Source organism: Lepidochelys olivacea, assembly GCF_965140295.1.
Source record: "Lepidochelys olivacea isolate rLepOli2 genome assembly, chromosome: 1".
Classification (NCBI taxonomy): Eukaryota; Metazoa; Chordata; order Testudines; family Cheloniidae; genus Lepidochelys; species Lepidochelys olivacea.
This window is the reverse complement of record NC_140411.1, coordinates 139,772,750-139,797,856: the sequence shown is the minus strand read 5'-3', so window position 1 is coordinate 139,797,856 and position 25,107 is coordinate 139,772,750. Positions and strand designations below refer to the sequence as shown.

Sequence of the window (25,107 nt, the reverse complement as noted above, 5' to 3'; positions counted from 1 at the left end):
TTGGGAAGGGCAGATAGGAAGAGGCCCTGGAGGTTTTTCGCCTTCCTCTGTAGCATGGAGCATGGGTCACCTGCTGGAGGATTCTCTGCTCCTTGAAGTCTTTAAACCACGATTTGAGGACTTCAATAGCTCAGACATAGGTGAGAGGTTTTTCGCAGGAGTGGGTGGGTGGCCTGCATTGTGCAGGAGGTCGGACTGGGTGATCATAATGATCCCTTCTGACCTTAATATCTATGAATGCAGTTTTATTTTGTACATAAATTCTACATCTGTAAGGTCAACTTTCATGATAAAGAGATTGCACTACAGTTCTCCTATCAGGTCAATTGAAAAATACTATTTTTTTGTTTTTTTACAGTGCAAATATTTGTAATCAGAAAAATATAAAATGAGCAGTGTACACTTTGTATTCTGTGTTGTAACTGAAATCAATATATTTGAAAATGTAGAAAACATCCGAGATTTAAATAATTGGCACTCTATTATTGTTTATTAGTGCGATTAATTGCACAATTAATTGCAATTAAGTTTTTTAATGGCTTGACAGGCCTTGTTGAAACTCATCCAAATAGAAACCTTGCTAGCCAGTTTTATTCCTTCTCTAAGTACCAAATTATGTCAGAATACATTGTTCTATAATAACAAATTTATTTGAGCATAAGCTTTCGTGAGCTACAGCTCACTTCATCGGATGCATTCAGTGGAAAATACAGTGGGGAGATTTATAATACGATTTATAAATAATTTATAATAAGAATACTATACATTAGAATTTATTTATAATTGTAATTTATAAGATTTATAAATCTCCCCACTGTATTTTCCACTGAATGCATCTGATGAAGTGAGCTGTAGCTCACAAAAGCTTATGCTCAAATAAACTGGTTAGTCTCTAAGGTGCCACAAGTACTCCTTTTCTTTTTGCGAATACAGATTAACACAGCTGCTACTCTGAAACCTGTTCTATAATAAACACCTGTTCCCAATCACCAGTGTAGTATCCTCCCCAAATAAAAAACTATGATAGTGAACTGGCAAAGTTTTCTTTTTTTGGGGCTGGTTCTGAAAAAAAGACCATATGCTTCCATTGCGATTTACAGTCATTAGAATAACAAACATTCACTTGAGGCAATGTTCTAAAACCAAGGAAGAAACTAAATCTTCAGAAGACATACTGGAGAAGAACAGAAGGTCCACCTACATTGTTCCCAATTTCCAAAAATTTTACTAGGTCGTCATTTTCTATCACTAATGGCTGAACTACATTGTATGGTCTTGGAAAGTTATAGTATGCTGAGCACATTAGAGCATGCTGCCTTGCCTCACATCCAATCCAGACACTATTTTTGTGGGATTATTTTTGTGGAAAAGATTAATCATATTCACAACTAGCTGATGTGTTCAGCAATGGAAAGTTATAATCTTCCAGCATGAGACAAGTAGATATTGACAAGCTTATAAAAAATTAGAAATATTGCAGAATAGGGGCACAATGTTCTCTTAGCCCATTAGAAAAACTTTAATTACCACTGGACTACAGATGTTGATTTTATTGCTAGTAGCACTGAAATCTGTTCTATCATTGTATGTTGCAGTACTTCATTATCAGAATACTATTATAATGAAATTCTTCTTTAGATTTATAGAGCAGTTGTGGAGACATAGATAAAAGTGAAAATGACTTCCAGTGTTAAATTTTTATTTTGACTGCAACAATTTCCATCAGAAACCTGGATGTTGCAACCAATACATTCTGCTAATGCAAGGACATAGCTGAATCAGTTAAAAACATCTTTGAATTAAAATAAATAAATAAATCTGCTGTTCTTCCATAGTTAATATGTATTTTCACATTCTTAAGGAGATGAATAACTTTCTCCAAAACCATTTTACAAGAAATAGAAATTTAGATGTACTCTTGGTATCTGTTAACTATAGATAATACTTACAAGATCAGCATATTTCTTGCAGAGAGCTGCCAACTTTTCTTCTGGAGTAGAAAGTGTGTTCAAGGCTTGCATCAATAACAGTACTTCTTTTCCTATGGATGAAAAAAAATTAAATACTGAAAACATGCTATGAAAGCTTTTCCTCTGAAAAGAGTTCTGTATTAATGATGAGCTAGAATGTTTTTAATGGCATGCTAGTTTAATAGCTGTATATTGTTTTACTAGAGAATGGCAACACAAGTCCCTACAAAACAATGAATTCATATAATTATCTTGCTGTTTGTAGAATTGTATAACATGTAGGGTGGTAGTATATTTAACCCAACTGCAGTATGCACAGAGCCTTAGACCACAAGAATGTTTTGACTTTCATAATTTCTCTTTCAGAAGATACAAACCAAGAAATACACTTTTGAAACCCGAGACCTAAAATTCAGATTTTGTTATGAAATACAGAAAAATATTCATGAGTAAAAAGTAAAAAAGTGGTCTGATATACAGTCATCTTCAGTGTATGTAACCCAAGTAATGCAGCATCATAATTTTTAAAAACCAGAAGTTAAACCGATTAGTCTATTTCCATTGATCATACTGAGTGAAATGCAAGAAGTAAAACAACTTGTGACAAGTAGATTAGATTTTAACATATTAACAGGTGAGGGACTTTTTAATATTAATTTTAACCAGTGACCTTTTAAAACATATCTTCCCACTTCCCCCAACACACATCATGATAAGGAGGACAAAATGCCATTTAGCAACAAAACTAAAGCTCCTGAGAATAACTCAGAGATTGCAAGGGTAAAATGTGAAGCCCATTTTTAAGGAAACATTAAAACTGCCATCTTTTTCAAAACATAAAACTTGCTGTAATTTAGAAGACAAACCCTAAAACAGTGCATACCTAAGGTTTTCTCTTTGTTTTTTTCAGTCTCCGGATCTTGTTCGCCATCAGGTGGCTCAGTACGGGCTTCTTCTCTCCCAGGAGTCTCCTCACGTGATTCTTGAGTACAGTCCATTGAATCCATAGGCTTTCTATTTTTTGAGATATAATTTTCATCTTCCAATGCAGCTGTACTTTCTATGCCATCACAATTGGACTGCAGATGTTGCAAAGTTGTGCCAGATTCAACGCATTTGCTGTTCATCAACTGATCCTGAGTATTCATTCCGATCTCACAAATTCCAGCTTCATCGGTTGTACCAATCATAAACTAGAAAAGGGGAAGAAGTAATCAGATCAACTACCAAGACAAATTGACTTGAAAATTTCTCTACTCTATTTTCAGTATGCTTAAACAAGAATCCAAAAAGCTACTGTATCATTAAGTTGAACTGCAAACTATAGTCAATATTTTTAGAAAAACTAATATTGTGTATATGTATGTGTGTGTGTATACACACACACACAAGCAATTTTGCTTTTCACTGAAAGCAACATCTAAAGATGACCAACTTACCCCCAAATATTTAAGGAGTAATGCAGGCACTACACTTGACAATTTTCTCATAAGAAAGTAACCTGAAAAATGCAGGTACACAGGACTCCAGCTTTTTTTTTTTTTTTTTTTTTTAAAACTCATGGAGCAGGTGAAGTAGTTACTACCTGGAGACACTCCCCAAACACACAGAGTATGCCACTGAAACATCACCGTGTTAAGAATGAATCAAGCTAAGAATTATCTTCCATGGCTTGTCATTCCAAAAGTGGAGTATTAGAAGAGTTACATACTAAAATTATATTTCCATGTTAACTTTTTATTTGTGAGAAAGCTATAGTGTTCTAGCAGCTTTGACTACAGTATTAAAATAAGGACACATTGGTCTAAGTATTTGGAATCAAATGAAAAACACTGTCAGACACAGGAAGCAGGAGTATTAAGTTAATTTTCAAGTAACAACACTCAAATATGACCCTCAAGAAATTTAATAAATCATGAACCAGCCTACACCCTATATTCAAAATGTGACACAATCTAAAGATTACTGAAAAATCAGAAAGCCACATATATTTAACAATTTCAAAAATATGTACACCCGCATTAAAAACACAGACTTTCTGACTTTTCAGAGTAACAGTCGTGTTAGTCTGTATTCGCAAAAAGAAAAGGAGTACTTGTGGCACCTTAGAGACTAACCAATTTATTTGAACATAAGCTTTCATGAGCTACAGCTCCGATGAAGTGAGCTGTAGCTCACAAAAGCTTATGCTCAAATAAATTGGTTAGTCTCTAAGGTGCCACAAGTACTCCTTTTCTTTTTTCTGACCTTTGCATCCCCAGCGTCAGTTTGAGAAGCTGTTTTTCCTAATTTAGTAAAACAAATCACAATACATAGACTCAGATGCAAGATTGCTGAACCCACACCTAGATGGTCCTTGATTACAGGCGAGACTAAACTACAACACATGTCGACGCCATCCTGTATACTCCGCAGCACCAATAAATGCCAGCAGCAGAAATTTAATGAAGTCTGACAGCTACTTTATGACTCAATTTCAAAGATTAAAGATATTAACATTTCAAACAATAGTTCAAAAATGGAACAAGGACACTTACAGGAGGGAGAGGGGAAAGAGGAGGAAGAAACAGGACATTTTAATAATTTGAAGTGTTTAAAAATCCTCCTGGAAAATACATGGTGGAAAATGAATGTTTTGTTTTTTGCAAAATAAAAGTAATAGAGTTTGCAAGACACACTACTAAGCTGATTAAATTAAAAAGAAATTGATATTAAAACTTATGCTACAAAAAACAGTTAAAAATATGGAGAAGGAACAAGAGTATGTGCCATTTCATCTTCAGTCACATTTCACCTTTCTGAAAATATTACAGTAGCAACAAAAAAAAAAAAAAAAAAAAAAAATCACTTATACCAATTGGCTCTGGGTTTAGAATATTAAGACACGTTATCTGTAATTCTGTGGGTAGACAATGACATCTTTGTAATATTCATAAAAATCTGCCTCAAACAGATATGAAGTCAGAAGAATGTCAGCACCTAACTGGAAGGTAAGCTGTAGTTCTCTCTGGTGACTGGTCTATGCTTAAATCCACACTTGTGGGACATAGTTCTCTTGGTGCCATACTGAAACCCACCGTTGACCTCTGGAATTGAACAGATGGTGGCCACGCCCTTAACAATTGTAAGTCTAAATGCAACTATTACCAGTGAATCCTCTCATCCATGAAAAAACCACACATAATCAGTCACTATAATCATTTAAGGATAGACAATATCAGAGCCTGAATATTCTAATCTGTATGCTTTAATCAAGAGCCAGGCCAATACCTCGGCAAATGAATAGCTGAGACAAAATTCCTGCTTTTCATGATCATGCCATTACAACATGTATAACATAATGGCTATTCAAGGGAATCATGATTGTAAAAGTAAATCTTCTTCCAAAACCCTTTAAAACGTTTAAGTGAATTTTAGTGATGGAAAGCAAGAGTTTGACAGTAATGAAGTCTATTCTTCACAGCACAGGTACATCATGGGTAGTAGCAATACAAGTTTTCCCAAACTGTCTCAAACCTAACTTGACTACCAATTTTAGGGGTGAGAAATAAGCCATGGGGTACAATATGATACAGACTAACCAGCATGACATTTGCAAGGGTAAATGTATCTCCAAGTTATTATAAGGATATGTCTACATACAGTGTTGCACTGGTATAAACTTAAGGTGTGACTTTAAACCGATTTTAAAAGGTTTAGAAGTTGCAAAATGGGTTGTGTGCTACTCATTTTGGTTTTAAATCAGACTTATTCCAGACTAATTTGATAAGGAACAAGTTTTAAGACAAGTGTCTACACATGGGTTTGCACTGGTTTAAATTATCTGGTGCAAATTTTTCTGTAGAAAAGGCCATTTTCTTTTTTCACAAAAATGACTAGAGTTGTTCAAAGAAACATAAGCTATCATTAACAGTATGAGTCCACATATAATTCAACCTTTGCTTCCTCCTATGTCTTAAGAAAAAAATATAACCTTTGGTTTAATGATATAAATTCTGTCACTGTAATTTTATGGTAAAGAGCCCTGAAAATGCCTATAATAAAAAAAAAAACTCCTCACAGGTCCAATCAGCTATAAAAACTAGTTAAACCTCAACCACACTTCTCATAGGCTGCATATAGGCATGTTTATTAATAGGATGCAGTATACCGTAATATAAACCCTTTAACAATTAAGAACATAGTTATCTCATCTATGCACAATAAACCAAATCAGTTTAATCCATTTCTCGTCTCAGGGTAAACAGACTGACAACGTCAGATCTACAAAATATCCTGTCAGTGGCACCTTTGACTTTGTAATGTCTAATACATTTCCGGACCACTATACAGCTCCTGTGTTCTCCGGGGCTGGGCCAGTGGCAGCTCTTGCGTCCCACAGGGCTGGGCTCAGCTCCCCACGCTGGGTGTTGTGACCTGGGCATCAGGGTTGCAATGCCACTCCAGTTTGGCCCTCCACACCGCTGACCATGATAGAGGGGTGGCTGGGCCAAACCTGAGTACCGCTGCAATCCAGCACACCTGGTCACATCTGTCTTGTCATCTTAGAACCAGGCTGTAAACCGAACTTCTATCTTGAATAGCTTTTAAAATATTTCTTGCCCAAAGAAATGGTGGGTGACAGACACTAGTCGAAATCAAGCCTGAAAAGGTGATGTATTTGGGGGAAGATCCGAGCCATAGTTTGAGCCCCAGGTCTGTGCAAAAACGTTAAAATAACATTTTGATGTCACATGACTTTTTTTTTTTTTTTTTTTTTTTTAAAAAGACCACTGCATCTTGGGGAATCCCTTGTTCAAATGGCCTCAAATTTTTGGACCACTAACCCTATCTAAGGCATAAGAAATCAAGACAATCAGAGTAAGTCTGTGGATTTCAGAACACTTAGAAAAATTAACTCATAAATGGTAATGTAGTCTCAGTCTTAATTGTAGTGATGCTTCTACCCCCCAATAATTGTAGACATTCACTGAGTGTGTTCTTCAACATGATCGAAGTAGTATAGACCACAGTGTGCACATATCAAACTGCAGGGCAGACACACAACTTGGGCAATTGTAAGTAAGGCTACAAATTTGTCATGGCGGGGGGAAAAGTCATGCATAACATGATTTTCCTTTTGCCCGCGGTTTACCCCACAGCAGCAGCAGCTCTTATCCTGAAGGGATGGGCCTGGATCTCCACTAAATCACATGCACACGTGCAGCAGGACTGGGATTCTATTGCAAGCCAGAGTATTTGCATGCAGCCTGATGTGTGAGTAAGAGGGTAATTCAACGTGAAACGCTGTGACTGTTGACCTGCGCACCACCTATGCACTATAAATCTAAGTCCTGGCCTCAGCAGCTCTTTCCGAATATATGTTATGCACATTAATTGCTCTCTGCCTGCATTCTACAGGGGATCCTTTTTGAAGTTTTGCCTTGAAAGTGAGACTGAGTGTGATCAAAGAAAATAAGCAGTTGCAACTCTCATGAATACCAGCATGATCAAAGAGCATCAGGAAACACATCCAGAGACCCCCTATTCTAAGAACTGGCATTTGTTCATATGGATTTATCATGAAAGACAGTGAACAGTTTCAGCTTTCTATGTTTGTTCAATCTACATAAACCAAGCATCTACACTTTTATTCACCCCTCAAAGTGCTGCAATTTTTGTGAAGAAGGAAATCTCTTTTGCAGAAGCCTGCATGTGACTAGAAGGTGATGACCTTTTCATTCAGTAATCCATGCCTGTCTCAACTCGAGAATGGATTACTGAACAGTCTTCTACATGGGTATTCCCCAAAGGTGATTCGGAAATGTTCCTAAATGCAGAATATGGCAAATGAGCTGTTTATCAATGCTTCTCACAGAAAACACATTATCCAGTTATTTACACTGGCTTTCCGAGGATGGCCCTGCAGATCTGAAGTCTTCCTCACTGTTGGTCCAACAGAGCCAGAATCCAAATACATTTAGGACATACTTCTTTCAAGTTTTATTATCCCAGTCTTCTGGGCGGGTGACAGATTAAGAAAGGGATGCAGAAGATATTTGTTAGCAAAATCTTAGATGAAGTTCACGATTAACCTGCAAGATCTGCAAAAGTTGTTGTTGTATGTTTGTCTATGTCATAAAAATAAAGGGGAGGGTAACCACCTGTCTGTATACAGTGCTATAAAATCTCTCCTGGCCAGAGGCAAAACCCTTTCACCTGTAAAGGGTTAAGAAGCTAAAGATAACCTCGCTGGCACCTGACCAAAATGACCAATGAGGAGACAAGATACTTTCAAAGTTTGGGGTGGGTGAGGAGGGAAAAAGGGTTCGTCTGTCTGTGTGATGCTTTTGCTGGGAACAGATCAGGAATGCAGTCTCAGAACTTCTGTTAGTAAGTAATCTAGGTAGAAATGCGTTAGATTTCCTTTTGTTTAATGGCTGGTAAAATAAGCTGTGCTGGAGGGAATGTATATTCCTGTTTTTGTGTCTTTTTGTAATTTAAGGTTTTGCCTAAAGGGATTCTCTATGTTTTGAATCTGATTACCCTGTAAGGTATTCACCATCCTGATATTAAAGAGGTGATTCTTTTACCTTTTCTTTAATTAAAATTCTTCTTTTAAGAACCTGATTGATTTTTCATTGTTCTTAAGATCCAAGGGTTTGGGTTTGTGTTCACCTGTACTAATTGGTGAGGATTTTTATCAAGCCTTCCCCAGGAAAGGGGGTGTAGGGCTTGGGGGAAGATGTCTCCAAGTCGGTTCTTTCCCTGTTCTCTGTTTAACACGCTTGGTGGTGACAGCATACGGTTCAAGGACAAGGCAAAGTTTGTACCTTGGGGAAGTTTTTAACCTAAGCTGGTAAGAATAAGCTTAGGGGGTCTTTCATGCAGGTCCCCGCATCTGTACCCTAGAGTTCAGAGTGGGAAAGGAACCTTGACAGTCTAGAGCAATGACTACCCACCTATTTAAAAATAAAAATAAGTAAAAATGAAAAAGAGTGAAATTGGTTCGTTTGCTCATCAGCTTAGCACTCAAAGCAACAAATGGTAAAAGAGTCCTTCATCTTAAAGTGCTTTGCAAGCTCTCTACACACAATCATTTCAGATACCTGATATGCAACATTTCCAACAGCATGTTGTCTAATAAATGCTAATTCAGTATTAAGGCAAAGTACCATCTACTGAAATCTCATCACCAGCTTCAAACTAGATTTGATGCTTCTAGGCTTAAGATCTGACATTTGTTCATATGGTGTAGTGTAGATGCCAAGGTGGCATGTTTACATGGATTAAGAAAGTTTTCAATAAGAGAAGATACATAAAATGAATAGTAAGGAGAAGGCAAATCAGACACCTTTTTACTCTACCCCATAATACAAGAGCAAAAGGGAACTGATGAAGTTAAAAGTCAAAAGTTTAAGAAAGAATAGGAGGAAATCTGTTTCCACACTAAGCTGTGAAACTCACTACTGTCAAGACAAACAGCTTAGTGTTTAAAAAAAACTGACTTTTTTTAAAATAAGACTTATCTCCAGGTTAATTGGCCAGGATAAAGAGATACAAAGTTCAAACGTTATGCTTAAAGACATATGATAATCACTGGTTGGAGTCAGAAAGCAACTTCCCTTCTGCTCACCCCAAAGCTTCCAGGCACAGTCTTTCACACTGCTCTCTGAACTTCTGAATTGACCAGGGAAAGGGTATGTATCAGATGATGAAAATTAGCCTTCAGAGTGCACTTCCCCACTTTCCTCAGAGTTATCATTTCAGGCTACCTACAAGCTTATGCTGGCATCACTGCTACTCACATTGTAAAAGGTTCTTAGAAAAGAGAAGGTTCAGAAACTTAAGATTCTCAAACACAACTTAATAGGCAATTAAGCAGGCATCTGTTCAGTGCCAGAGTCCAAAGGACTCTCCATGTAAGAAATTATACAGAAACCATATAGAACAGAAGGATGTCTGAAAGCTTAGGACTGATTACTGGACAGAATACAGTTTGCAGCAACTACATTGTTTATAGTCAAACTAAAATCTGATCTACCCTACAACGTAACACAAGTCACAGGACATGGCTATGATACTGCTTATCATCTGACGAGATTATAACGTACCTAAAAGTTATAGTTTAGTCAGGACCTACCTGTATCTTTGCACTTAGTTTAACATCACAGACTGCCCCAAAACACTGACACCCCCAAAAAAATCTCTCTTCACAGTCAAGAGCTTGTCAATTACCAATCCACTCTCAAACCAAGTCTTTTTGGGGAAGGAGACTGAAGTTGCACAGCACACAGACAACCTGGTCTTTGATAACCAACAGAGATTGATAGTTCCTCTGCAACTGCTCTCAAAACCCAGGAGACTAATTTATCAAAACTTGACAAATGCAGTCTCAACCCCAGAGGAAAGGCCAGAACCCATACTGGAACTTACGCAAGATGTCCATGTCCAAAAATGAGGCAGTGTCATATTTAGACAATAGCAGTCAGTGAGCTGTAATGGTTATAATTCATCATCACAGAAGAGTCTGAAGCATGTGCCAAAGATTGAACCTCTTGTATTGTTCAATGTATACAGAATCATTTCTGAATACCTTTATGCTGATACACCAGTCAAAAAGCAAGTGTACTATACTATTTCAGCCACTTTTTTGAAAGAATATTTCAATTATACTGCTCACTTGTCTTTAATCCTGCCACACATGCATTACTTTATGACTATACAAGAGCCTGGTCTTCATTAGGAAAAAAAGGTGTTTTTATCATGTGTCAGCCAATGCATTAAAATTCTAGACAGTTCAGTTTTCACACATTAGTTGGTTGAGGTAAACTCTTGGCATCCCTTGCCCCCCGACCCCACCATATTTACCTCATCCTGATAACATGTGAAAACTATGCTTTGTCCCAGGGGTGGGCAAACTGTGTGGAGGGCTGGGTAGGGAAGGCTGTATCCCCCAAACAGCCTGGCCCCTGCCCCTTTCCCGCCCCCCTCAGAACCCCTGCCCCATGTCCCCTGACTGCCCCTACTGGGACCCCCTGCCCCAAACCACCCCCTGGGACTCCACCCCCACCTTCAAGGCCTGCTTCTTGAGCTTTGTTCTGACAAGTATGTGCACTCACACATCTCTTGTGTTTAAGGATCCTACTATTCCCTCAAAAGCCTACTAAACAGCATGAGTTTTTTCTGTGATGTGCCCTGTAGTACGAAACTCAGCTGAAACTGAACATCTAATTTTTATTCACTCTCTTAAAAACACATCTTCAACAGGATTTGCAAAAAGGGGATGGGCTAAATTGCTTCTTTATGTTGCATAAAGAAGGCCTGAAAGGTGGTTCCTCCTACCCGCACCCCATTGTTCTCAGGGTTTTTACATTACAAATATCAGCAATATCAATTGTTCGCAGAAGATTTCTTTGGAGGACCCAGAGGGCTTCAACTGGAACTCTCTCAGACCTTAACTGAATTAAAGACAAAGTGTTGAATGTTTAACAAACCAATCTTCTAGCTGTTTAACTCAAAAGTCTGTGACAGGTGTTAACAAAAAAGCTGAAACACTTTTAAACTGTGACTCACTTTCCCTCAATCAGGTTTCACGTCCTTAATGCCATAATCCTACTAGTTCTCCGGTCATCCACAGAATCTCTCTCGAAGACAGGGTACACAAGACTTGAGCTTCTAATGTAAAAAAGTAACAGCCTATGAAAAAACCCTTTAAGGCCTTCTTTACACAAAAAAGATCATATAAAGTTTTTCCCCAATTGCTTGTCACATTTGGAGTTTTGCTTTCCAACCGTTGTTTAAAACTACTGTTTGCCCAATATCTCTTGCTCTACCTTTCAGTTCTTTAATCAAATTTGACTCCTTTGTTTGGCTGTATGCTCTTATTTTAAGAGAAAGGAAATATTATGAAGCAAGTTGCTTTTTAAAATTGTTATTAAAATTCTGAATGCTTTGGTAACGGGCACTATATAAAAATAAAGTTAACCATAAGACACAGTGTTCACTGGGATAGTAAAAACTAGTATGCTGCAGAAAAGATAGCTTGTGATTCTGGGGAGGAACCGTTTCATGGCCTCTTGAGAACTTTCCACCGGATAAAACAGAAAACTTTGCACCTTGGAAAGTTACATTTCCTACTACAGGTAACATGACATGACAGCCACCAGAAAACCTATATGAGTATGACATGAGATACTGGAGCAGAAAAGAAGAAGTGATAATATACCTAGATCAACAGTTGTATTACACTCAATATGTATATACAAATAGCATCAGGACAGATTTTAAGACAGTACTCTATCTTTAGAGTACTCTGTCCTCAAACAAGTGTGTTTTTATAAGTCCATACAAGAGAAGCATTATGGTTTTCTTACAAGAAATTGAAAGAAGGAATACTGTAAATTCACTGGTTTCAGAGTAGCAGCCCTGTTAGTCTGTATTCGCAAAAAGAAAAGGAGTACTTGTGGCACCTTAGAGACTAACCAATTTATTTGAGCATAAGCTTTCGTGAGCTACAGCTCACTTCATCGGATGCATTTCGATGAAGTGAGCTGTAGCTCCTGAAAGCTTATGCTCAAATAAATTGGTTAGTCTCTAATGTGCCACAAGTACTCCTTTTCTTTCCTTTTCGTAAATTCACTGAGCTACAGTATCATTCTTAGTAAGATTTTATTAAGAATGTTGCCTTTTTTGCTTTAGAAGATGTGGAAAATTAAGCTAGTAGCATTCCCTTTGATTCATATTTTATATAAAAGTCTACTTTCCCTGGACAAACAGAAATAGGATCAGGAAACACAACCTTTGCTCATACACTTCAATGGGACTACTCACACAAGTTAGGAACACTTTATATTGGATCAATTCTACTACTATATTGAGAAACAATTAAAACAAATGGTACAAAAATGAGAAATGGGCAAAGTCCATCCTACCCGGTAACAGTTAACACGCACAAGTATTCTACAACTACAATACAGATCCCCCCCCCCACCCTCTGGCTGAAATGACCGCGTGACCCATTAGATGACAATACTGGCTCCTATTAAAGCCTGCCCAGCTATTCCCCGGGCCGGGGGCGGGCCTCCTTCCCACAGGAGAAAGTGCCAGGAACTAATGGGGCCGCCACGCGGATGAGTGACCAGCCTCAGCCGACAGGCCCACGGGCTCTCGGCGGTGCCGGGCGTGGAGCCCTACGAGCGGGACCCCAGTTGGGCAGCCGGCTCGGCAGGCCTGTATCGCGTGCGGAGCGGGCTCAGGGTCGTGCCGCAGCCCCCTAGGAGCCACTCCAGAGCCCGCCTCAGCCACCCAGCTGCGCCGGTCACACGCGCAGCTGCCGCGCTCGACCCTTCCCCACCGTGGGAGCCGGGCCCCCCAGAGGCTGTGCCCGGGGCCGCCCCCCCCCCCAGTCTCTTACGCTTTGCGGCGCCACCGGCCCCACGCGGACCGGGCGGGCTCGAGCCGTAGACTGGGGGCAGTTGCCTCCCCCACCTCGAGAGCGGAGCCCATCGCCAGGCCGGGGCTGAGGCGCTGCCTCGCACACCGGAGCCGCCCGCACCAGCCGCTGTCCCGACGCGCGGACGCCGCGTGGGGCGGTGGACGCGCTCGCTGGTGGGGAGAGCCCGACGGCGCGCGCGGCCGGCCGTTACCTCAGGGCTGCCTCGCGCTGCTGCCGCCGCCGCCGCCGCCACCTCCTCCTCCTCCTCCTCCTCCCCCCCCCGCTGCCGCGGACTATGGCGCCGGCTCCCTCTGGACCCTACAGGGCTGTTGTTACTGCCTCCTGCGCGCGCGGCTTGAGCTCCGCGCGTCGCCATGATGTGACGGCAGCATCCAAACAAGCAGCCAGCCGCCACCGTCCGCACCAGAGACACCGGAAGCGCTTGTGCCGGCCCCGCCCGCAGCCAATCACCGCGCAGCTCTCCCGGCCACGTGATGTACACTCTCTCTCTCTCCCCCCCCCCCCCCGGGACCCGGGCGCCCTCAGCGCGGCTCCCGCCAGCCCAGAGAGGGGGACTGCTGTTCCCAGCATGCCGTGCGGCTCGCGGGTCCCATCAGGCTCTCTCACTTTGGACCACGCCAGAGCAGAGCATGCTGGGAGCTGTCGTGCAATTCCCCCGCCCCACCCGCGCGGGGCAGCGGGCGGTGGAGTCTCCGCGCGACTCTGGCGGGAGAACTTCCCGGCGCGCGGGATGCGGCCCCGCACGGGGCGACGGCGGGGTCCGCTGCGCTCTGGCAACGCCGCGACGCTGGAGGGCGGGGGGAGCGGCGGGCGCTCAGGCGGAGGCTCCGCGGGGCTCAGGCCCCTGATACCGGCCCGCGAACCCGCAGCGCTGGAGGTGACTGGGCAGGGGGCGCTAGGGGACCTTACAGGCGCGGGTCGGCCGGCCCCCCTCCAGCGGCCGAGGACGGGGTGGGGGGGTCCTTGCCCGACGGCGTGTGTGAGGGCTGCGCCAAGCCGGCGACCGCCCTTGCGCCCAAGGCCAGAGCAGCGGCTGCGCCCAGGGTACGTGGCCGTCTGGCCCGAGCAGCAGCAGCAGCAGCACTTCTCTTCTTTGTGCAAAGTGAGCGCTAGAAGGGGAGGGGAAGGCTGCAGCTGCCCGGACGGGCGGAGCCGAGAGGCGCCGTTGCCAGTGAAAACTGATATTTGTTCTTGAAGTAGAAACATGGGGCCGACCTGCAGCCGAAGCAGCAAAACTTTTAATTAAAAGTACAACGCAGGGATTTAGGCCAGAGGTGGATGATGCGGGCATAGCTATGGCGCCGTAACCCCCTCGTATAGAGACAACCGACAGCAGTTACAAACGTCTTTGGTGGAGGATCCCCGCCTCCCCCTGAACGATGGCCCCTACAGTGATCACACTTAACTAAACGTGTGACGTTGCGCTAATTTAAAGTGCTGCAACTTTTAGTGGGCACTTAAAAGTGATTTAAATTGAGTTTACAGCAGAGTGGACACAAGGACAAGCTAAACTGTTGTACGCTGATTTTAAACTGATGAAAGTTTCCACAGATAGGCTATGTCCACACTGTAGCTTTCTCATTTTTCCATATTATAAAGTAAATCAATTGGAATATAAATACTGTATTTGCATTTCAGTGTATACTATACAGAGCAGTACGAACAAGTCATAGTATGAAATTTTAGCTTATATTGACTTTGCTAGTGCTTTTTATGTAGCCTGTTGCAAAACTATGCAAATATCTAGTTGAATTGATGTACCCCCTGGAAGACCTCTACGTTCCTTAAGGGATACATGTAGCCCTGGTCGAGAATTATGGCTCTAAGCTGAGGGGAGAAAACTCTCCCGTCAACTTAATTACACCAGCCCCTGCAAGCTGTAGGTATGTCAGCAGGAGAAGCTCTCCTGCTGACATAGTGCTGTCCACACAGGTGCTAAGGTCAGTGTAACTGACATCACTGGGGGTGTGTGTGTGTGGCTTATTTAAATTCCTGAGCAACATAACTTATACTGACCTAAGCTACAGTGTGGACATAGCCTGTCTGTGGAAACTTTCATCAGTTTAAAATGAGCATACAGCAGTTTAGCTTGTCCTTGTGTCCACTCTGCTGTAAACCCAATTTAAATCACTTTTAAGTGCCCACTAAAAGTTGCAGCACTTTAAATTAGTGCAACATCACACCTTTAGTTAAGGTAATACAACTTTACAAGTAGGACAAACGAGTGAAGGTAACAGGCCTCAGCTAAGAATGAATGTGTGACTTACCTTCTGCCTACAAGCAGACATTACTACTTGTTTAGGTGAGCTGTGGCTAACTGAGGATGCTACAATTCCTGCTCAGCAGAATGGCAATTCTAGTACTAATAGAGTACACTGGCCTAATAGATGCAGGAGTTTCAAGTAAGGTAGAAAATACTTCAGCAAGAAGCTCTCAAGAGCCAGCTCTATATAAAGATTTGATTATTAGTGGGAAATTATGCCCCATTCATATGCCCCCCCTTTTTTTTTGCCCTGTTTGTATTTGTGTATATTAACTTTCTTTTAAGTATTTTATTTGCTCTTGCTCAAGAGCATCACTTTGAAAACTAAGACTAAGCTAACTCTGCTGTTTGGTTTGCAACACGTATGAAAAATATGTGGCAACACTTCTAAAAGTCACCACATCCCACTGCAATATTTGTGGTTAGAGTGACCTGATTTTCATAGAGAAAAAACTATGACATCTATCACAAGGATGAGGCTATGTAGGGCAATTTTTCTGGGAATGACACTTCAGTGTATTTGGCAAGATTAGAAGGCTGCTTTCATCTCAGTCAAACAATCCCCTTCTCTGCTGCTTTGTGCCCCATGATTCATCTAGCCCTCTTGTAAGTAGAGTTGAACTTAGAGATTAGTGGGAAGGAAGACTAATAAGTTGGATGAAGGAGGCAAACATAAATTCTTTGAAAGTCATCAATTTCACCACCTCAGGTGGCCAGTCTGGAGGGGGTTATAATTTATTTTTTTTTAACTGACAAATGCCTGCACAGGCCTTGAAAATATAAACATTGGTGTTTCACAAGGAAATATGCTCACCCTATTCATACTACACAAAATCATATGTTACTAAAGGACATAATGTCTAATACAGGGTGGCTGCTTATCTTTGTAGAAGTTATTTGTAGAGGGTAGCATCTACTTAGAAGCATGGGATAAAATCCTAAAAGGTATCTGAATGTGTTATAGGGACTCTGTTGTGGAGGGGAGAGAAAAAAGCATGCTCAGATCTCTGAGACAGTAAAGGGACAGAGGCTTCTGTGGTGTGATAGCAGCAGAGGTAAAGATACAAAACAAGTTCTCACTTGTGGCTAGGTGAGAAGGCCTGTGGGAGGCAGAAAGGATCCAAAAGATCCTGACCCTACACTGAAGAGGAGAGGACAGGCAACAGTTTCCCTGCCACAGGAATGGAACACAGTTTGTATGTTAATTTTTACCAGTGTTTATATTACTACTATGCCCTTCTATAAAGCATCTCAGTGCTTACAGCAATATATTAAACATCACTCCTTACCCATGGAATAGGGAAGTATTATCCCTGTTTAACACATGAGGAGACTCAAGTACAGAGAGGGTAAATAACTTCTACTACCAGAGCTAGGAAGAGAAATCCCACATCCAGTCAGGTGCTCTGGCCATCAGATTTTCTCTCCCCAGCTACTTTACACTTGTAAAGATGATCTATGCTGAGAGAAAGTAAGTAGGCTTTGAACTGCTTTCAGTAATGTTAAGGCTTGGGTCCATAAGAAAGCTATTTGTTAGCCTTAATGGCTAATTTAAAGGCTTTTAAAAACTGTTCTGGATAGTCATAAAAAATCATAATCGTGACTTGACTTAATATCAACTTTTTCAGACAAAGGGGTCTAGTTCTTCTACCAGTGTATGCACAACTTAACAGTTGTACATTGATGGAAAAATAGGCCTCTTCCCCAGCTGGTTCCGAATTTCAATGCTCCAGGTGGGCTCATGCTGCCAGCCCTTCTCTGGAACAGGAAGTTCTCCCTCCATTTTCTGCTGCCACCTCAAGTGTGGGACAGAGCCATGGGGAACCCTCATTTTGTGGTGTGCCAGGGCCCTAGATTCCATTAATCTGGCCCTGGCACTATGTTAACAAATACACAACAATTAAGAATCGATCTTGCACTCTCCCCCCATACCATAATAAAAATGAACAGGTTCTTTCTGAAGGGGAGGGAATAACCAATCCAACTCTGAACTACGGGGCGGGGAGCCTTTTCCCCTATGGTTGGTGCTTTTATTTTTATTAAAGTAAAAGCTTAACCATGAGACCAATTGCATTGTGTTAGGGTGCCAGAAACAGATTAGTACTTACCAGTGCAGTAGGAGTCTGATGACGCCATTCTAGCAACAGAAACAGAATTTTCCTCAGGCAACAACATATTTAAAAATATATTTTAAACTGCATTGATTTTTACACTTCTGGCACTCTACTTTTTGCTAATGCCAGTGGTAAGGACCAGCAATAATTACTATAAATATTTCTTGGTAATAACTGATGCAAAAGATTAGTGCTTGTGAGGAAGGCCGAGGCAGGCATAATGAGAACAGGTACCATCAGTTTCCACAGTCAGTCATAGGCCTCGTGTGCAAAGGCCACCTACCTGCCATACCACATTTCACAGTTCTCTGAAGTGTACAAATTTGAACTAGGATGAGAAAACTACCATTAATATTTCACTTGAAATCATATCTCCAGCAGAAAAAGCTATTCTTTTACCTCCCATTCCACTCTCTTTTTGTAAGCTATTTTCCTTTAAAAATGAGTGTGCCTGCAAAGAGCCTTATTGACAGTACTGGAAACTGAAATGCCGTTTATGTGAGTAGGTCTGAGCACATGCAGTATAAATGCAAATTTGCATTTGAAAATTATACCTGAATGGTAATATGCAGTCACAAACTTCTGCTAAGGTGGCCTTTGGCTGATGGGTTATGTAACAATAGACTAGGAATAGTCAACTTGGCACTAGATAAACCACCATTTCACTTAACTTGGGTCTAAAAGGTGTTGGGAAGGAAAGAATGATGCGAGAACTTTCAGTCACTATCTATTCAATTCATATAACTGATTTAAAGGTGAAAGTCTCCATAACCTCTTATGCATTTCTTAAGTTTACCTTATTTCTTTCTTTCAACCTACACCAGTTTCTCAGACACTTTTGCTTTCCACTGGTAAGAAGTGTCATGGAAAAAGAGCAAAGTTTGTCACAGATTAACAGAAATGCCGAACTGACCAAGTTAGTTAAAGCTTAATGACTTTCAAAGGTTACTGTTTCAGTGAAGAAAAAAAATGAACTAAATCTAAAACTAGATATTCTCGGCTGCAGCATTAGGTAGAGGTGTTCTCTGAAAACTTAGCTACTCTATGGAGTTGTGGAGCTCTCAGATCTAAGCCAAGTTCTGCAATGCGAAATTATAACAGGAATAGATAAAGATTGAATACTGGAGGAAGACAGTGGGGTGATTCCAGATGGAGCAGAAATCAATGGGAGTCTTGCTTCAAAATAAAGGAATGTTCTCTCTTGCAATGGTTTGTTTTAACTAGCATTGTATAATGTGCACTTTCTCATTCTTTTTGTGCATTCAAAGTCTGCTAAAATGTCTAGTGTGAGGTTTTAATTAGTAGAAACAATAGCCAATTTAAAAAAACGTATTTAAATCTTGATTTCCTAATTCCATATTTAGGCACCTAAATTAATGGTCTGATTTTCAAAGCACAGGATACCCATCAAATCCCATGGAAATCATTACTTGATACCAGAAAAACAGCCCTGCACATCTTTTAAGAGCCACAAAGCGGAGAGAGTATTGGGGCTGGGATTCCTGCACAACTTGATGTAAATGGAGTTGCTTCAGTAAGTTTTCACACATCATTCAGAGTGCTACGGTTGTATTTAAAACAAGGTACGAAAAAATTCAAGACAACCACCATTTGAAAGCTATATAATATTTCTTTTACATATAACCACCTAATTGCAAGGCAGTCTGGAAATACTTAGTTAAGGCTTAACACAAATCTTAGTTTTGTCCTTTTGTGATCACCATCTCTGTCCTCGCTTTCATCTAAAAGCCACAGACATCCTTCATTCCAAAGAAAATGACATGTGACTCCTCCCCTAGCTGAAGATCAGACCCTTTTATTGTCCACAGGGCACAGACCAGAGATCATAACTTTTCATATATTACCTTCCACATATTGACCACTCAATTTATACTGCTCATGACACTTTACAGGGTTTTAAATTAACTGAATCAACTCAAGAAAGTGACCTGATGTCTTCATGGACAGTTCAATGAACACACCGGGAAGCTGCAATCAGAAAAGCAAACAAGATGTTAGAACACATAAGGAATGGGATGGAGGGATGGGATGCAGAACACACTATCTGATTATCTAAAGCAATTGTGTGGCCTCCCCCAGAGTACTGGCAGCAATATTGGTCATCCCGTATCAAAAAAGATATTGCAGAATTAGATGGAGTTTAGAGAAGGGTTATGAAAATGATTAGGGGCATGGGAAAACTCTCCTATGAAGAGTGAAGACTGGGACTGTTTAGCTTAGAAAGCTGATAAATTTGAGGGATATGATACAAGTGTATAAAATGATACAGAGAAGGCAGATTGGGAGCTTCTGGTTCCTTGTTTGATAAGAACATAATTAAACTCTGAAACTCGTCAAAGGATGTCGTTGAGGTCACAAACAATATTCAAAAAGGGATTGAACATTTTTATGGACAAGAATATCCAGAATGATATGTTAATGCTAACAAATTTTGGAAGAACTGTTAAACCTCGTGCTTCAGGATCTAAACCAATCTAACTATTAGTGATTAGGGAGACACCTAATCTAGGAAGCAGATTATACCACATCTGCGTAATTTAAGATTTTTATTGCATCTTCTTCTGAAGAGCTGGCCACTGTTGGAGACAGGATGCTAGGCTAGATGGACCAGAAATCTGATCCAGTTCCAATATTATTAATGCTTTGCACCAGTGCTTCACCCCACTATATGACTGATAATCAGCTCTCTCTCATTCACTTTTCTAGTATTACCTAGACTCCACTTTCCAGCTACAGAGGTAAATCAATTTTTTCCACATCCACTCCAAATGTATATATAACAGGGTCTTCTCCCCCACTCCTAATAATAAATAATGCTCAACATCCACATCTATATTTGATGGACCTGAAAGTCTTGTTATACCTCATATAGGCTGGATGCCAGTTATGATTTTATAAAAAAAGACGAAACTGCTGTTTGAAATTTAAATGGTAGGTGTGTCAGTTATGAATTGACATGTGGCCCGCATAAGAAAACTCATCAGATGCAAGTTTCTAAACATTTCCAATGGATAAGAAGATAAAGAAGTGTGGGTGGATAGGAATCAGTTCAGGTGAGGACAATCTTTTGCATTAAAAGAAAGGAAAAAAATCTCAGATTTGTCTAACAGATGGAATGTTAAGTAAATTAGGCTCAGTTGCCCTTTTCAGGGAGCAAATAAAAGTCAAGATAGGAAACTTATCCAGCTGTAAAAACTGAGTTTGGGAGTAAGAGAACCCTGATTTAAGAATGCAGCTGGGGACAATGTATGACTACAGAGCTTTGGTTTGGAACATGCATCCAGACGCTCACACACAAGGTTGATTCTTAAACTAACTTATTTTAAGCTTACATCAAGATATTTCCTCTAATTTTGTATATAACCCGTTGATTAAACTGTATCTTTTTTCTGCTTCCCCCTCCTTTGTGAGGAATACTTTATCTAAAACAGAAATAAGATACTACTAAGGGGAAAGAGTTAAACATGGCTCCCCAAAATAAGTGCAAAGACTCATTGGGGAGATATTCCATGGTCCTGTGAAACCCCAAATTAGTAAATGTGAATGTTTAAAATCAGTTATTTTGGGAATAGGTAAAACAAGTTGTTTTTCCCTCTACTGAAAGATCTACTAAATTGCATCCTGCAGCCGGCTGTTCAGATAGTGATCATCAGAACAACGAAGACATTTTTCAGAGTAGCAGCCATGTTAGTCTGTATTCGCAAAAAGAAAAGGAGTACTTGTGGCACCTTAGAGACTAACCAATTTAGTTAGGAAGACATTCTTTCACATGGCTAGTAATAAATTTCTCCCACCTCTGAAGGCAACATAGAGGGGACAGAGTTAATGGCATAAAAAATGGTTACTTGCTTCTCATAACTGTTCTTCGAGATGTGGTGTTCATGTCCATTCCAATCAAGTGTGTGCACGCACATGAACAAGCACTCAAAGAACCACCATAATTATTTGCAAACTCTTTTGCACTTAGTAGTTGAAGGAAGTCTATTTTCCAGTGTTTGTTTTAAACTTTAATTAAATTTTCTTACTTCCATGGTTTATCTTTTGTACTAATTTTCTGTTAAATTAATATATTTATTTACAGCCTGTACTTCGGAAATTTAGTTTCAGTGCTGATGAATGCATGTACAGAAAACAGTTCACCTGTTTCTAATTTTCCTCTGCCTACCTCAGTATTGTTACAATCTTTTCAATAGCAATAACTTCATGAGATGAAGCAGGGAATTAATTTTTCCGAAGAGTTTCTATACATAATCTCTCTGAATTAAAAATGATGAATATATTTAAAGAGGATATTTTTCTTAGTTGCTCCTCCATTTGCAACAGTGTTCAGTTAAAGCTAACAATGAGCATGCATGATGATTTCTGTATATGGAAAGCAAAGACCAATAAATCTTGGGCTACACTGCAAAGATAAGCAGTTACATAGCACTCAGTTTTAATTTCCATTATTTTACAAAAATTGCATTAGTCTTATCTTCCGTGTAGTAATTTTTAAAGAAGTTACATGCATCTCAATCTTTTAATAAAATTCAAAGAAAATGTAGCAACAATTAGCTCATCATCTGGTGATAGCCTTATTTCAAAATCGCTTTATACATTTTTACCAGTTAGTTTAAAAAATGTGAACTTGTGTTTTATATCTTAAACAGGAAAGTCATTTGTGTTTAAAACTAAATGTTTCATGACCAAAATATCACCCACTACTGGGTAATCATTATTACTGTTCACTTACTGGGAGTACAGCTATTGTAGTACAGTTATCAGCCAATCACTCCCTGTGCTATATATTGTAAAGATCAGTTCAGATAGTATACCTGTCTTCCCATTGAAGTTAAACCCAGGTCCAATTTTTGAAGCTCTTACATCTTATCCGTGTTTTTTTCCAGGTTGTAATTCTACAGCTGGAATCTAGATACTTGTATGAAATCAGGGTCTGCAGTTTTTGCATGCTCCGACTCCTACTGAAGTCCATTCACTTGTGCATAACAACTGTCATGAGGGAGAAGTCAACAACAGTTGAGGGCTCAACAGTTCAAGGATCCAGCACACAGTCAGACCATAGATGCTGGTACAATTTATGCAGTGTTATTCTGCGAGTCCACGGGGCCAAAGTTGTTATGCAGTGGTATTTTTACTACAAAAAAAAGCAGCTTTATGATCTTATGTAAGTGACAAAGCAAAGAAAAAAAAGATAGGCTAGCTTTCAGTCTGAGTTGTCAGTTAAAGACATTCTTACAGCTAAACTGTATGTGTTTAAATCTCCTATGCCTCTGAAGATAAATTTAGGGGAATATTTTGTTTGGAAAATTATTTTGTATTTAAAGCATTTGTAAACCCTTCCCCCCCAAGATTTAACACTAGATCAGGAGCACAACACAGCTTTATTACTTAAATATAGTGTTTGGCTGTACAAAACGCATAGGGAAATTAAAATTTAATCAGAAAAATGTTAGTTTCACTGGACACCTTGTGCTAAAATAAATTATATGTAGGTAACTATATCCATACATTTCTCAAAGGTTAATGCCCAATGTAGCAACTTTAACTCCCTCTGAGAAAACTAGCAATTTTATATATTTTGGTTTCTTTTTCTTGATGGTTTTAGGTATCTTGGGTCTCCAGATTGCTGTCTATTGTATTTATATTCATTTCCAAATTTGTGTTGTTTTCTTACAGATGTTTGAATCCAGCAGTCTAAAAAAACCAAAGAAGTTGTAGGTAATTTAAGAATTAATGCCTACACACTTTTTTGTGCATATAAAATACAGTGCAGTACACTTTACATCTATATAATGAGTTAATGCTCAATGGAAGTAGTAATTTTTGAAGTTTAATTTCCAAGGCCCCCGTCCTGCAAAGAGTGGCCTGGAGGTAGACACTTGGGCCAACACAGTGCTCCACTGAAGTCAGTGAAGGTCTACATGAGTGGAGGTGTGTACTTACATACATTTGTTTACAAAATCAGAGCCTTAGTGCTTTTCCTCCTCCCAAACGTAACTAGCTAGATATGCTATACACTAGTGACTTGGCACGTTGATCCTTTTAAATGGAAGACATTGAATGTTCCATAAAAAAAACAGAGGAGCATCCGAAACAACTTTTGCTTCAGTCTTCCACGTTAAAATCAACTAAGCAGATTTTACAATATTACCAGATTTTTTTTTGCCAGTGGGCAAAGACCTTATATATCAGATTTCAGTCAGATAATGATCTTTGTTAGTTTATATACTCCCAGAAAATATGTTTTTTTAATTATAAAAACTACTTGTTGTACTTTATAGTGAGAAGCAGTAACTTTCCATGAGAGTTGGGCACCCAATTGGCATTTGAGCCCTTGGAAATCTCCCCCACTGTTATAGTCACATAGGAACAAACTGAATAATGGAAGTATGATGGCGCATTTTAGACAGAGTATTCATCTGTAAGCAGTTATATATTTGCCAAACAAATAGAATTTATATACATCAATACAAATATTAAGCCTTGACAAATTCACAAAAGCAATTAATTCAGATTTAAAGTTCCCTTTTTGCCCTTTAATTCATCCCTGCCTACAAAAGGTCTGTAAAGAATATCTTCCATGATACTACATGACCTCTGATATATCAGTAAAATAGAGGGGGAGCATGAATTATAGATTAAATGACCCTTAAAGATGAACCTGTAACATTAAAATTGAAGTTGTGCAAAGGGGAGAAAAATTGTGAGAGAAACAGTGCATACGGAAATACAGACCTTATCTAAATGTTAATTATTTTTATTTCTTAAAGGTATCACTTTAGTAGGTTTTAAAGTAACTTCTCTACTGAGTGAAAAATTCAGAGGGATAAGCTGTTTGATTTATGTCCCAGTTGCTAAATATAAAGTTTACTGGAAATTGTTGTCTTTGTGAAAAGAATGACGGTGCTTGTTCTGCTCATTTTTAATGTTGCTGATGGATGAGTGTTGAGTGGCTGGTTGTTGCTAGGATCTTTTCAATGTTATATCTGTAATATTTTTGGTTTGAACTTCCCCAAAATTGGTAACATAATGTCATGAAGATTTTTTCACCCAGACAAAGGCACCTCAAGCTTCCTCAAAAGTGGCCTTACATTCTGCATTTTTGGAGGGTCACAAGCTTATAGTCCTCTGTGGTATGCAAACACCAGATATTTTAAAATTTCTGGCTCAAGTGGGACCTTTCTTAGTTGACACTAGTGAATGATGACTTAATTTAAACCTGATTGGACCAAGCTGCATGGTTCCAAAACAAGCCTTACACCTGATTTGTCTGAAGGCCTTGGGGAGGGAGGCACTGCAAGG

The 25,107-nt window shown here is 39.9% G+C and overlaps 1 protein-coding gene and 1 long non-coding RNA gene across 5 annotated transcripts in view; one reads left to right on the top strand and one right to left on the bottom strand.

Moving 5' to 3' along the window:
- The window catches only part of TXLNG (taxilin gamma), a 51,834-nt gene extending 37,445 nt beyond the window's left edge, over positions 1-14,389 (bottom strand). Inside the window, exons 1-3 of one of the 4 annotated variants that reach the window (XM_084617600.1) lie at positions 14,317-14,389; positions 2,854-3,163; positions 1,950-2,041 (exon numbers count right to left, since the gene is read on the bottom strand). In XM_084617600.1, the coding sequence (XP_084473726.1) occupies positions 1,950-2,041; positions 2,854-3,160 (399 nt within the window). In that variant the 5' untranslated portion in view covers positions 3,161-3,163; positions 14,317-14,389. Of the gene's footprint in view, positions 1-1,949; positions 2,042-2,853; positions 3,164-11,525; positions 11,602-13,365; positions 13,491-13,597; positions 13,826-14,316 lie in introns of those variants that run through there. The other 3 variants (XM_084617597.1, XM_084617598.1, XM_084617599.1) reach the window with 3 other exon arrangements.
- Positions 14,077-23,495, top strand: LOC311514872. The gene is made up of 4 exons (XR_014709957.1): positions 14,077-14,284; positions 16,761-16,866; positions 19,179-19,367; positions 22,692-23,495. It is a non-coding gene; the product is annotated as an uncharacterized lncRNA (long non-coding RNA).
- Positions 23,496-25,107: the final 1,612 nt, after the last annotated feature.